The sequence below is a fragment of the Nicotiana sylvestris genome, chromosome 2 (genome assembly GCF_000393655.2).
Source record: "Nicotiana sylvestris chromosome 2, ASM39365v2, whole genome shotgun sequence".
In the NCBI taxonomy this organism is placed as follows: Eukaryota; Viridiplantae; Streptophyta; class Magnoliopsida; order Solanales; family Solanaceae; genus Nicotiana; species Nicotiana sylvestris.
This window is the reverse complement of record NC_091058.1, coordinates 114,110,953-114,126,934: the sequence shown is the minus strand read 5'-3', so window position 1 is coordinate 114,126,934 and position 15,982 is coordinate 114,110,953. Positions and strand designations below refer to the sequence as shown.

Here is a 15,982-nt window from a genome sequence, read left to right as displayed (position 1 = left end):
TCAATAAGCGGATGGACTAACTGTATGTGTCAAAATTAGATCAGAGAAATTCGGCACGCGGAGACATAAGGCCGAGGTCGGACAGACATAAGGCCGAGGTTGGACAGGCCGAGGTCGGACAAACATAAGGCCGAGGTCAGACAAACATAAGGCCGAGGTCGGACAATCATCAATAGCCGAGGTCGGACAGTCATTAATAGCCGAAGTCGGACAGTCATCAATAAGACCGAGGTCGAAGAGTCATCAATAGCCGAGGTCGGACAATCATCAATAAGACCGAAGTCGGACAACGATGAAATAGCTAGTTTGCTTTGGAATCCTCAAAGGGAATATTCTACTAAATATTCCCTCTAATTGTACTTTTTTAGGATTTTCTATGGATACTCCTTATTAATAGGAAGGGAGGACTTCCAAAAAAGGGGGGCTCTCTCCCTCTCCCTCTCCATCTCTCTAGAAAATATGTAAACACACCTCTCTGGAGGATCTGTGATCCCATACCTTCTTCGGATCCAAAAAGGGTCCTAAGGTTCTTGTATTTGTCTATCATTCGTCTTTATAAAATGAAAGAAGATCCGTCTTACTCAAGATTAGGTGAATTTTTTCCTTTATTTACATTTTATTGTCACTTAATGTTACTTAATGCATCTTTGTTTATGCTATTACATCTGACCATAATCACGATTAATACTTATACTCGGCTATGTTTTTCTATTCATATTATTTATCTCGGATCTAAAGTTAATTATCTTTAGCTAGGATTTACCCTTTCTATCTTTTTTGATTGATTTATTGAAAAATATTTCTATATCTTTTGAGTCAAATAACTTCCCCTCTCAAAACTCGTGCGAAGATCTCATTCATGTTCCTTCAAATTCTACTTTTACAATTCCAAAGCAAATCAAATTTACATAGTGTCCCAATCAATCACACAATACCACAACTAAATCGAAAATGTCTAACTTAGTAGGCCATATATATAGTACACATGGGCGACATTAATGGCAGTGACTCAGCTTTGAGCCTTGCCACTTTGTTGTTAACCAGAATCACATAACAAAGGAAAAGAACATATGGGCATTTGAATTATTAATGATTCAAGAAAAGGCAGGTATTTCATTTCTTTCTACATGTATCTTGGATTGGAGGGGTGGAGATCGATCTCTTGTGTCCAAGCAGATCTGTCTTGAATGTGTAAGTGCCAGTAGGTCTGTGCCAGCGCGTCCGGATCCATCAAACCGTCCCTTCCTCCACTTTGTTGTTGTTGCTGTTGTTCACCAACCAACAGTCTATTCTGTGAAGTCGATACCATTGATCCCCTGCAAGCACAACTCCAAAAAGTAGCACCTTAACATATGCTAACATTATAACAACATGCATCTTATATAATAAGCATTCATATAAAAGTCAAATTTTTATGGAACCAATTTTCATGCTATATATGTTACTAATAATGTACGTTCTCTATAACGGCACTACACTATAACAGCCAAAAAAATCCTGAACAAATGAGGTTGTTATAGAGATGTTTGACGGTAGTTTATTCATGCTTTTGGGAAGAACTCAAAACCATTTTAGAGGCCTGATACTAGATATGCAGCATATTAGGGTGATCCCCAGAGGCAGATTCTGTGGGTCCAATTGACCCATTGCTTTCGCCTTGAATTAAGTATTTTCATATGCAAAAATAATTTAAAATGTATATATATAATAAAATCACTTACTTATTTTGAATTTACTAACTTTATTAAATCATGAATTCGCCTCACACATAGAGCAAGCAATGCATGCTCTAACCCAACAAGAAACCAATAGAGAAATTTGATGGACAGAATGACTACAAGCTCCAGGCATTGGTATGTAAACTTCTGAGGCCAAAGTAGCAAATTACTGTAGTCCAATCCTATCTGTATTATTCCTTTATCTATGCCCTACTGGCATATTAAGTAAAAATTGCTTTTTTTTTTTTTGGGGGGGGGGGGCATAAAAAGCACTGGTTGGTAGGAGCAGCAGTCAGTTCATTAATTAATGCTAAAGAATTTCACTATATCTTTCTGGCCCACAATCTTTAGTGAGGCTGACTTTCACCACTTGAAAGTTCAATTTATGAGATACTAGCTAGATCTTCAAAAAATTCGGATTTAAGTTAGGTTACAGATATACACAGAGGTAAATTCAATTTATATATATACACAGAGGTCAATTCAATTTAATTAGTTCTAGTAAGCAGAGGCGGACCCAGGATTTGAGCGCGAAGGGGCACCACTGTATGCTAATCACCAACGATAAAATTCTAAAGAAGAAAAAAAAATACTATATATATATATATATATATATATATATATATATATATATATATATATATATATATGAGAAACAGAGATTTCTTCGCAAAATAGGTGCTATGGGAAGAGAATGAATAAAATTAATTAACTTGACTATTGTGTATTAGTACTAAACTATAAATGAAATAAAAAAGAAGAAGATAAAAGTAAAAAAATAATTTGCTATTAAATATAAATTATATTGTAATCAAAGAACTAAAATATTAATAAAGTTAACTATTATATATTAGTACTAAATTATAATTGAATTAAAAAAAGAGATAAAAGTAAAAGATAAAGCAATTTGCTATTAAATATAAATTATATTGTACTCAAAGAATAAAAATAGAAAGGAGGGAAAAAAAAAGAAGCTAAAGGGCCAAAGGGGGTTTCGAACATACGTCCCAGCAAAGTTGGGAATTTAAGGCCACAAATCAACCACTTCACTCATCGGCTTCTTTGTTTCTGGGGACACACTTAAAATATTTAAGGGGTTCCATATTATATAGATATATATAATATGTATATACAGAGTTTTTGTCGAGACTAACGGGGTCACATGACCCCTCACCTCACCACATAGGTCCGCCTCTGCTAGTAAGTTATTACTCATATTCAGTGGCGAAGCCACATGGTCACAATTGTGGTCAACTGACCACCCTTCGTCAAAAATTGCGTTGTGTATGTAGGCAGAATATTACGTTTTAGAGGTATATAACACATATAAAATACCCTTTATTGGGATTTTTTTTTCACTTCTTTCAAATTTGAATACCCTTGAAAAAATTTCTAGCTTCGCCACTGCTCATATTAGGCGTATCATGAAGCGTTATCCATTATTGTTAATTAAAATAACCTAACAGTGTAAAAAATCTATAAACAGAATATAGAACAGCTTCTCAAGGAAACCTTAATTACCATAAAAGTTCCGTCTCGTGGAATATCCAAAAAAAACTTTTTGATCTGAGTTTGTCATTGTTGTAAAGGTAAATACAACTAAAAGATTCCTGCATCTTCTTTGGATAAAGAATTAGTTTTAAAGGTAACCGTATGAGTCCAAATTTGACAAACCACGACCAATGACGAGTACGACGAATGATGGGGTCTTCTTGACCCGATGTCCTGCAGGAAACGACCTTAAGGCAAATAAGAGACCGTACGACCCTTGTAATAGTACGGGCCCATTAGGGGACATTAGGAATATTCTTGCGAATATTCTTTGTAACGTGTCTTTGACAGCTTAGAAGGGTTTTGCTCTTTGTATATATAGAGGACAGTAATCTTGTAAAAAGGGGGGATATAAAAAAATACTGGTTACAATATTACTGACGAATGAGAAGATTTGGCCAAAATTAGATCGGCCGTCTCCTCCTTATCCATTTTTCTTTCTAGAGATTATTATACTTAGCTAAGATTTAACTCTTCATCTTTGATTGATTGGTTCAAAAAGGTTTCAATATGTTTTGAATCAAACAATTTGGCGTCGTCTGTGGGGATTTTTATAGCTGAAATTGTAGTTTTCATCTAGATTCTTGAAAGAAATAATCACCACTCTTTAGCTTCATAAAGGTCAACAATGACCGGAAAGGGAGAAGCAATGCTAAAGGCAATAGCAGGTGTCACGAACAACCTCATGAACTCCCTCAACGAAGCCAGTGGAGAAGACAACGAAAACGCAACACCAAGTGCTACACCTGAGGGAGAGATCTCACCTCCCCCGCACGAGGATCTAATGATCTTGCGCGAGAGGGAAACCTCAACATCCGCAGTAGGAGAGACGCCACCGTCCGTGAAAAGGTTATTAGAAGAATGGTTGACAAACACCTTGAGCAGCATGCTCGAGAAACCTATTCAGAGAGATACCGAAGGCACATTACCAGCAGAAACCGCAGTTGTTGCCGATGAGCCAGACACTACACGAACAGGTAACACCCGTGTTGTTACTGATGTAGGCAACGATGCACTTATGGCAAACTTAAAGAAAATGGAAGAGATGGAAAATGAGAACAAAACACTCTGTGACTAGATGAAGGAACATCAGGAAAGGGTTGATAAGATACCAGGCGCTCCGAAGTTATTACCAAAACGCGATGTAGGTCGATTCGTCGAACAACCATATAGCGAAGGGGCAGCTTCCCATTCCATCCCGCAAACTTTCAAAATGTCGCCATATTTGAAAATATATGATGGCACCACGAACCCGAAGGATCACTTAATCCATTACGTTACCGCAGTAAAAGGTAACAATCTATCGAAGGAGCAGGTGTCGTCCGTACTGCTGAAAAAGTTTGTCGAAACTTTGACAGGGGGAGCACTGACATGGTATTCCCAACTACCAGCGCGATCGATATCAACATTTGAAGAGATGGCAGATAAGTTCGTCACCGCTCATGCGGGGGCAAAAAAGGCAGAGGCCAGGGTCAACGATATCTTCGCCGTCAGGCAGACGACGAGCAAGGGACTTCGGGACTTCCTAGCCCGATTCAACAAGGTAAGGATGAGCCTACCGAACGTGTTAGAAGGGATGTCAGTAGCAGCCTTTCAAAACGGCTGAACAGAAACGGGTCGAAAGCAACCAAAAAGCTACTAAGTAGACTCATGAAGTATCCTCCTACCACGTGGGAAGAAATCCATAATGCCTGTTGCGCCGAAGTAAGGGCAGACGAGGATGACCTGAACGGTCCTCTCTAGCAGTTAACATTAGTCCAAACCGAGACAAGGAGAGATCGCCATAATGACAGTCGAAGGGACCAACTACCACGTTTCAACCGAGAAAAACACCAGCCCTATATCCAAACATCCAATCCACCTCCTCCACGACACGCAGACGTCGTGCCTCGACACATCGCACCCCCCCCCTCCCCGAAATGAAAGAGGTATGCCTCCACTGTTATCTGCTCATAACTTTTGTGTCTCTCCTTCATAAATAGTGTACACACTGGAAAAGCTCGGCACAAAGGTGCAATGGCCGCAAAAGATGAAGTCGGATCCGAGCACTAGGAGGTCGAACGTTCTATATGAATTCCACCAGGAAAGAGGACACAATACCGAAGATTGCATAGGTCTGCGACAAGAAGTGGTAAGAATGCCGAACCAGGGATACCTGAAAGAACTGCTAAGAAACCGAGGAAGGGTCAACTTCGCTCGTGGACGCGATCAACCTCAAGGACCTCCAAAGTCACCATCACCATCTCGCACCATACAAATGATCATCGGCGGCGGCGATGACACGATAATCAACCATGTTAAATTCACCACCACACGTAAACTCAAACGGACGGTTGCCCACGAACAGTATGACGACCTCGAAGACAGTATCATCTTCGATAAGTCGGATACCGACAGTTTGTCTTTCCCTCAATATGATGCTTTAGTTATAACTTTACGCATCGCGGATACCGATGTAAAAAGAATAATGGTGGATGACGAAAGCGGCACGTGTATTGTTCACCTACGAGTTCTCACGCAGATGAGGCTTGAGGAAATAATAATACCGCGTTGAATAACACTAACGGGTTTTAATAATATAGTGGAACGAACCTCTGGGGAAATGCTGCCTGTCCTGGCAGGAGGAGTCACCCTGGAAACGACATTCCACGTCATGAACCAAGAAACAACCTACAATGCCATCATAGGACGACCATGGATACACGCCATGCACGCCGTCCCGTCAAGTTTCTATCAAGTAATCAATTCCCCACCCTATGGGGGATATTCAGCATCCTAGGCGAGCCATGCACCGCCCAAGAATGCTACCGGATATCCCAAGATTGCACACACACCACATAACTAAAAGGGGCAAGTGCGTAGGTATAACAATCAGCCGTGTCGAGAACCAAACCCGACGCACAAGTAGAAGCCATCAAAGACCCGGACGTCATAGAAGTTTGCAAAGCAACCGTAGAAGATCTTGATTCCGTTCGACTGGACAATACCAATAGCACGAAAAAGGCTTATGTCAGGCACAACCTCTCAGAACCAGGTAAATATCATCAGTTCTTAACTAACAATGCTAACTTGTTTGCCTTTTCCCACTCAGATATGCCAGGAATCCCAAGGGATATCGTCACACACCGGCTGAACATCGATCCTCTTTACCCTCCGGTACGACAAATTAGGAGAAAGTTCAATGCCGCCATCAATGAGGCGGTCAGCGAGGAGGTTGATAAATTGCTCGCCAACGGTTCTATCAGGGAATCGAAATACCTGCAATAGGTCGCCAATGTAGTCATGGTAAAAAAGAAGAATGGGAAATTGCGAATGTGTGTTGACTTCACCAACCTGAACAAGGCATGCCCGAAAGATTCCTTTCCGCTACGACACATCGATCAGCTCATCCACGCAACAACGGGGCATGAACTACTTAGCTTTTTGAATGCCTATTCCGATTACAACCAAATCCTAATGGCGGAAGAAAATCAAGAAAAGACCACTTTCATCACCCACCAAGGAACGTACTGCTACAAGGTAATGCCATTCGGGCTCAAGAATGCAGGGGCGACATATCAAAGGTTAGTCGCCAAGATGTTCAAAGAACAACTCGGTAAGACCATGGAGGTTTACATCGACGACATGCTGGTAAAATCAACAAAGAAGGAGGATCATATTGGCCATCTGAAGGTAGCCTTCGAGATATTGATGCAATACAGGATGAAGCTGAATCCCGAAAAAATGCGCCTTTGGTGTAACTTCAGGAAAGTTCCTTGGTTTTCTAGTGTCACAAAGGGGTATCGAGGTCAACCCGGACCAGATTAGAGCCATCGAAGGAATACCGCAAGTACTGACCATAAAAAAATAGGTGCAGAAATTAACAGGACGAATAGACGCCCTGTCAAGGTTCATTTCACGATCATCGTATGGATGCCACAAATTCTTCAATGTGCTAAGAAAAGACCACAGACTGCAATGGAATGCAGAATGTGTCGACGCCCTGAGAAAACTAAAACCGTATCTATATTCGCCACCCCTACTCGTCAAGGAAGACCCAGGGGAATGTCTACTTGTGTATCTAGCGGTCTCCTAAGTCGCCGTGAGCGCAGTCTTGGTCCGTGAGCTCGAAGGTACGCAATCTCTGATTTACTATATCAGCAAAATGTTAATCGATGCTGAAATGAGGTAACCTCACCTTGAAAAACTAGCTTTAGCATTAGTCAAGCTTCACAAAAGCTTAGACCATATTTTCAATGTCACCTCATCAAAGTGGTGACAACCTTCCCCCTAAGGGGTATCCTACACAAACCAGAGTTATCGGGTAGATTGGCCAAATGGGCCATAGAACTAAGCGAGCATGATATAACATACCAACCATGAACTGCCATTAAGTCGCAGGTGCTCGCCGATTTCGTTGCTGATTTCAGCTCGAAAATATTGTCTGAAGTAGAGCAGGAAGCGCGGAGCGCTTCCGCACACCCCGACCTTTGGGTCCTCTACACCGATGGTGCTTCTAGTGCCTCGGGATTGAGATTGGGACTCGTCCTCGAAGTTCCTACGGGCGAAGTAATTCGCCAGTCCATACGATGCCCCAAGATGACTAACAACGAGGCCGAGTACGAAGCTGTGATTGTAGGATTGAAATTAGCCCTCAAATACGGCGTCCGACGACTCGTCCTCCATTGCGACCCTCAACTCGTGGCGAACCAAGTCACCGGGACTTTCCAAATCAAAGAACAGTGACTACAAAAGTACCAGTCAGAAATTCACAAACTACTGCCAGAATTCGATGAATGCCGCCTAGACCAAATACCCAGGGTGCAAAATATCGAAGCAGACGGCCTCGCCAAGCTAGCGGCAACCACTAAAAATATCAACAAGGAAAACGTGGTCACCCTTCTCCATTCCGCCATAGACCACGTTGAGGTACACTCAGTAAACCTGACTTGGGACTGGCGAAACCGCCTCGTAGCATATTTGCACGATGGAACACTCCCGCAAGATAAGAAGGAAGCCAAAAAGCTTCGGATACAGGCAACCAGATACAACATTGTAAACGGTGATCCCTACAAAAGAACGTTCGGCGGCCCCCTGGCCAAATGCCTTGGTCCAAACCAAATAAGACGAGTATTGGAAGAAGTACACGAAGGGCACTGCGTCGCCCACACAGGAAATCGCGCCCTCATCTGATGCCTCATTCGTGCCGAATACTACTGGCCCACCATGAAAAAAGAAGTCGCGGACTACGTCAGGAATTGTGAACAGTGTCAGAAGTACGGCCCTATAATATATCAAGCAGGGGAACCCCTTCATTCTGTCATTTCACCATGGCCATTCATAAAGTGGGGGATGGACATAGTTGGACCCCTCACAGTCGGACAAGGCAAGGTATATTTCCTTTTGGTTTTGACTGGTTATTTTTCTAAATGGGTGGAAGTAGGTGCATACACGCAGATTCATCGCGTTCATATGGAAAAACATAATATGCCGTTTCGACATCCCCAAAGAAATCAGTTGCGACAACGGGCCTCAGTTTGTCGGAAAGAAAACGACCGAGTTTTTTGAGAAATGGCATATCAAACGAATACTTTCCACGCCGTATCATCCCGCCGACAAAGGTCAAGCCGAATCCTCCAATAAAGTAATACTGAATATATTGGAAAAGAAGCTCGAGGATGCCAAAGGGCTATGACCTGAACTACTACCGGAAGTATTATGGGCATATCACACCACACCAAAAACCAGTACGGGTGAGACGCCGTCTTCACTAGTCTACAGGACTGACGCAGTTATACCCGTCGAGGCCGGAGAGCCTAGTTTGATATACTCCAACGAGAACGGAACAAGCAACAACGAAAGCATGCTACAAGACCTGGATGATGTCGAAGAACTGAGAGACATGGCCCACATAAGAATGGTAGCCTAAAAGCAACAAGTGGAAAGGTACTACAACAAGAAGGCCAAAGTGCGACCGCTCAAAGTCGGAGATTACGTCCTCAAGGCTAAAGCACAAGCAGCAAAAGATCCTAATGAAGGAAAATTGGGAACAAACTGGGACGGACAATACAAAATCACAACCACAACAAATAAAGGAGCATTCCAGTTAGAGACAATGGAGGGTAAACTACTCCAAAACAACTAGAATGTCGCCCATCTCAAATACTTCCACTTTTAAAAAAAAAGGGTGCCACCTAAGTCGTACTCTTTTTCCCTCATCCGGGTTTTGTCCCAATCGGGTTTTCCTGGTCAGGTTTTTAATGAGGCAATGAAGGAGACATCTTGAAGTTCGAAGTATTATTCATTACCCTGCCCGTCGACACGGTCTCTGGGGCGAAGTAATGAAGGGACTGGATATAGATAATCAAATCTTCATTGTATGTAAAGAGTCGACATGTAATTCTCACAAGAATATAATCAAATCTCCATCGTAGGTACAGGGTTGACTTAATCTCCATTGTATGTACATAGTCGACTTGTAATTTTCACAAGAATATAATCAAATCTCCATCGTATGTATAGGGTCGACATGTGTTTTCCTACGGGAATATGATCAAACCTCCAACAAGAAATAGCCAAGGCCATCGACGAAAATATGAGTTCGACCTCGTTCGAACAACGATGGGATACTACTTTGACGATAGTTCGAAGCAAGATCCCAATGGCCAAGGCCATCGACGAAAATATGAGTTCGACCTCGTTCGAACTACGACGAGATACTACCTCGACAACAGTTCGAAGAAACATCCCAATGGCCAAGGCCATTGACGAAAATATGAGTTCGACCTCGTTCGAACTACGACGGGATACTACTTCGACGACAGTTCGAAGCAACATCCCAATGCCAAGGCCATCGACGAAAATATGAGTTCGACCTCGTTCGAACTACGACAGGATACTACTTCGATGACAGTTCGAAGCAACATCCCAATGGCCAAGGCCATCGACGAAAATATGACTTCGACCTCGTTCGAACTACGACGGGATACTACTTCGATGGTAGTTCGAAGCAACATCCCAATGGCCAAGGCCATTGACGAAAATATGAGTTCGACCTCGTTCGAACTACAACGAGATACTACTTCGATGACAGTTCGAAGCAACATCCCAATGGCCAAGGCCATTGACGAAGACACGAGTTCGACCTCATTCGAACTACGACAGGATTGTACTTCTACAGTAGTTCGAAGCAGCATCCCAAAGGGGGGAATCATCCTCGCCTAAAAGCTTAATCGACTCAATAAGCTCGTCAGGTATCCCAGACACCATAAACACTATAAAGAACACCAACAAATCGATAAAATCAAATTCTACATTGCACCAAAATATTATTTACATTTATCCTTACAGACGGGCTCAAACATGCCCCTACAAAAGCCCCAAGACAAAAAAAAATTACTAACAAAAAATAACACATCACCCCTAGGGGGATAAGCATCCTCATACCAAGAGTCCGAAGCAAGGCGGTTCGCATCGTCAGAATTGATATCATCTTCGTCAGGTGTAAGAGGATCATACCTGCATGCCTCACGAGCTTCGTTATGCATGGTTTGAAGTTCCGCTTTGGTTGCCCTCCCCTCGGCGTGGAAAGCCTTGTACACATCAAGTCGGGCCTCAGCCATAACCCACAACTCATATAGACGACGAGGAACGACCGGGTCGGCCGAGGCACGAGACGTAGAAGGTTGAGAGCGTCGATTTGCATCATCCGCCCTTAGCGAGGCCACTTGCCCATTCAATGTGGATAGCTCTGCCTCTAACTCCCTAACACGCGCTTCAAGCCCCGCGACCTTAAGACTAGAGGCCCCCTTCTCCTCAGTCAGCTTCGACTTACAAACATGAAGGGCATTCTCCAAAGACGTCGTTCCAGAAATAGCTGCCGCTAGCTTATCAACACCGTCCACCAGCTCACCCTTAAGTCCCTCAATCTCCGCCGCCTTCGCACTCTGTTTAGCGGTTAAACTGGCCACATTTGCTTGTAAATCAGCATTCTCAGCCATCGCCCCCCCTGCTCAACTCGAGCTCGTCCTCCTTCACCTTGAGGGAGGCCTCAAGCTCACTGTTACGGGCGACAGCCTTCACAAGCTCCTCGTCCTGCTCCCTCAGCTTTTCGATCTTGTGCTCCAATTCCTCCATTTGTTTGAGCCTTTCGCAAAACAGTTGAAACTCAGGATCCTAATTGTAAATATCGGCCATCGCATGGTGCTTAGCATGGTACGGTTAGAATTTGGACGACATCTTCCCATAAACGGCCATCCTCTTCCTCCCCCGACGCTTACGCTCAGTCTCCATGATGAGGGTCTAGCACAGAAGAAAAGAGAAGTTAAAAACAAAGTACAGGTCGACAATCGCCGCACAAGCTCAACGACAAAAAAAAAAGGAAAGGCACCTACCCGCAAGGCCATACTGGCAACGTTCTGAGACAACTCCACATCACTCATTGCCCTGAGCACCCGTTTTCAGGGGCAACACATAGAGGAGCTAGAATGGACGCCACTTGCTCATAGTTCGACTGTAAGTTATAGTTCCCTGGGATGACTATGTGACGATCGAACCCCTTCGCTCTGACCTCCATGTGAGTATGGCGACCCACGAACTCGTTGACTTCCTCCGGGTCAACATCTGAACCTTAGCCTTTGCCCTCGACGTGACGGCCTCCAACATTGACGATGCGCCACCCTCAGCATAGCGTACAGAGCCGGCTCTTAGGTAAACCCCCTCTATTTGAGGAGATCTCTCCGATAATATAGCATCGGCCATAAATACGGGCATATGTGCCGTCTGCGATGCCCTACTTCTATCAGCATTGACCGCCACACCCTTCCCGAGCTTCATTCTCCTCTTTTTTCTCGATAATGGCTCATCCCCATTGGAGGATTCGTCCAAGAGGTGGGGGACCGGCATTGAAGAAGCCTCCTCCCACACGACCACGACTCGAGAGGGGCCTTCTAATTGAACAGGTTGATGACGACCCTCTCGAATAGATTCACTCAAAACAAATTGCGTGTCCACGGTGGTAACGGCCTGTCGAAATGCGGGGACAGACGCCCTCCGCCTGGATGCTCCTCAACCTGCCATCACGAAGAAGTCGAATTAGTAGACGAAGATATATAACCACCGAAGTGGTAAAGGGAAAACACTCTCCAGTGGAACTTTAGGGTCGTGACGCTTTACGAAGGAAGGCCAATCTCGGATTTCCGATGCATGGGGTAACAGACGAGCTACCCAATCCCCTGTGCCCACAATAGGGCGGGGTAAACGTCCCATAGCTGCAAACGAGAAGCAAACAAACTTCATGATGAATACCAACAATAAGTTTCGTTTTGACAAAGAAGTACTTTTGCCAAAACTTGCGACTTGCTCGGTCGTCTGTCCCAACTACCAGCCCTTTCGTGCCACGGTGCCTCAAATGCGCCATGGTACCTCTGTGGAAGCTAGGTGAGAACAGGTGCAAGAGGTGGTGGATAGAAACGTTACATTCCGCCAACTCCGCATACTTGGTCAATAGTAGAAGCACCTTAAGAGTATACGACGAAAGTTGTGCCGGGAAAACTTGGTAGAACCTGTAGAACTCTTCCGCTAATGGGAAGAGAGGAAAAGTGTATTCAATCACGAAAGGGTACTCATAGAAAGCGCAGTACCCAGGCCTGTGGACATCTACAAAATCTCCCCCCGCCGGAATCATGTCAACGTGAGCGAGAATGCTATATTTTATATGAAGAGCGTCAAGGTGAACCTGCTCCATCTCAGAAAGTACGGGGGCGGGAGTAGAAGGGGGATCTTTGAGGAAGTCACTTCGAGACATGGGGTATCTCGGTAGTAACTTCTCCACCGTAGGGAGACTGTCACCCTCTTCTACCACCGTATCTTCATCGCCTAAAGGGGGCGCCATGGACAATGGGGTGGCCTTAGGAACCCCTTCACGAGAATGATGTGACCTTGGCATGATTTCGCTCAAAGAGATATCAATGTAAAAAAGGAGGAGGAAGTAGATGCGAGTGAAAAATGTGAGAAGAAGAAGCAGAAGGGCATCAAGGCAAGCCCAGAGGAATAAGGGGAGGTTATCAGGAGTGAAATGGCCAAGAACTTTCGAAAAAACAAACCCTCCACCTATTTATAGGGTTGGGTGGCTCCAGAATCGAACCGGAGGGTCACAGAGTAGCGCCAACGACTCCTACCTCGAAAACATGCGTAATGATGACACACGTGAAGGTGATATCATTTCCCGGTAAAATGTATTACCCGGAGTCTTGCTAAGCACGCTGACCGTCCCCCATTGCCCATGTCATAACGCCTTGAAGGATCAAATTTCTCCATAGGAACGCATGATGTCTGCTTATCGAGGACGCACACAGTTGCGACCCCGACAAGCGGAGGGACTAACTGTATGGGTCCAAATTTGACCAACCACGACCAACGACGAGTACGACGAATGATGGGGTCTCCTTGACACGATATCCTGCGGGAGACGGCCTTAAGGCAAACAAGAGACCGTACGACCCTTGTAATAGTACGAGCTCATTAGGGGACATTAGGAATATTCATGCGAATATTCTTTGTAACGTGTCTTTAACAGCTTAGAAGGGTTTCTCTCATTGTATATATAGTGGACAGTAACCTTGTAAAAAGGGGGGATATAAAAAAATACTGGTTATAATATTACTGACGAATGAGAAGATTTGGCCAAAATTAGATCGGCACAGAAATCTTATTACCCGTCTCCTCCTTATCCATCTTTTCTTTTAAAGATTATTATACTTAGCCAAAATTTACTTCTTTATCTTTGATTGATTTGTTTAAAAAAAATTTAATATCTTTTGAGTCAAACACTAATTAGCACAAAAATGAAGTAAAGCACAATTTTGATTGAGAAGTTTCAGTAAGCAGAAAAGCTTACCATAACCGGTAAGGAATATATGAGTGGACAAGTGAAGGAGTACATGTACAACACAAAAAAAGAGAAAAGAGGACAAAGACAAACCGAGATGCGCCGACGTTGCCGTGGATGATGACATGTGCCACGTGTATTCCAAGTGGTTGAAACTCTCTTGCTAGACATTGCGATAAGGCTCTCATTGCAAACTTTCCACAGCCTGTGATTTTTCTTGTTTAGTTTGTTCCTTAATATCATCGAACCAAACTGAAAATTTCAATGCAACTAAAAAAGTGAAAATGACCAAAGAAAAAAAAAACTATATGACTTACATAATTCAGAGTAGCCGGCAATGCCATTAAGAGAAGCTGAGCAACCACTGAAGAGAACCGTCCCTCTTCCTCTTTCCACCATTCCTGGTAGTACCTGAAAATTTATATTATACTACTGTCAGTGCATATAACTTAAGTCATCGTTAATATATACAACTGAAATCTGTATATCCAGTGTAAAATTTTTGGACCTGTTGAGCGCAGTGGAAGGCCCCAACGGAGGAAACGGCTATCGATTTTTCAAAAAGTTCGACCTTAATGTCTGTAAAATTTGTGGGGTTCCAAGAAACTGGCAGGTATGCATTGTAAACCAAGACTTCCACAAAACCAAGAGATAAAACTCCCTCAAATGCTTCTCTTACGCTTCGTGAATCGGAGCAATCGATTCGGATAGCAAACACTTGCGCCTTTTCTTCTCTTGCTATCTCGTCAGCAAATCTTGATAATCTACCTGTTACAATAAACAGAGAGTTTTAAGTATAGCTCCAATTAACTGCATTTTCGAAGAGCTCAAAACTTTCAATATTTAAAGTATTAAATCCTGAATCCGCTTCTGACCGACCCAAGTCACGGGCGAGTATAGCGACTGTATAGCCTTCGTGGGCGAACTTGCGAGCGATGGAACGGCCAAGATTAGGCCCTACGCCCACAATTGCGGCGATGCCTTTGGATGAGGCAGAACTGGCCATGTTCCTCATCTTCTTTTTTAAACTTACGGCGCCACTTTATCTTCTCACTTAATTATATGAACACGTAGAAATAGGTCTTTGAAACCGAAATCAAATGCAGCTACTTGTGCTTGAGCTAAAATTGATAATTTCCAACCCGTATGTAGACCCTAGATAATACAGACTTATAATAGTGGGGATGTTTGTGGATACGCCTAGATATTGTGTCCTGCTGTCGCTTTCTAAAGTCTGCTGCTTCCTTTGGGAGAGGCAATATATATACTACTAGTATAGTTTAATGGAGCTGAATGGTCTTTCCAGATTAAGTAATATGGTGGTGTATATAGAAAGTATGGACTAGTACACTCCTCACTTCCATCCTAATGATTGAGCTTCTGTCAAGTTTCAATTCCCATTAATAAGTGTTGGTCGCCAAAAATATAAATGCCTTTTCTTTTCTTTATTTCCCTGTCACCGCTCTATTAAATATAGAGAAAGTATAGATTATGTATCGTTTTCACATGGATTGGAGTTAAATAATATTCTAGTAATTTTTGGCCTAAATGCTAATATTCAGGATGATCAACAATTTGATTTGGAATTATTATGAACTAACATTAACTATTAAAACTACAACAATTAATAATTGATTACGGAAAGACAAGAGTTGAGCAACACAAAAATAATGAATGGGAGAAATAAGGGTCATGATATGATAGGTGTAAGATAGCTATTCGGGATCTAACTCTAGCTCAATTGTAAGGAAAAGCTCCATCACATTGCCACTCTTCAATTAAACGTTTAAATTTTAGAAAATTAAAATAATTCGAGCAAATGTTAGTTAATAAGTAGTTGTTAGCT

The 15,982-nt window shown here is 43.0% G+C and overlaps 1 protein-coding gene across 1 annotated transcript; it reads right to left on the bottom strand.

Moving 5' to 3' along the window:
- Window positions 1–879: 879 nt before the first annotated feature.
- On the bottom strand, window positions 880–15,480 carry LOC104214219 (uncharacterized). The gene is made up of 5 exons (XM_009763864.2): window positions 15,016–15,480; window positions 14,645–14,904; window positions 14,454–14,547; window positions 14,230–14,341; window positions 880–1,316 (listed from the first exon to the last, which is right to left on the bottom strand). Exons 1-5 carry the CDS (start codon window positions 15,149–15,151, stop codon window positions 1,124–1,126), a joined length of 795 nt encoding a protein of 264 aa, XP_009762166.1. The 5' UTR covers window positions 15,152–15,480; the 3' UTR covers window positions 880–1,123.
- Window positions 15,481–15,982: the final 502 nt, after the last annotated feature.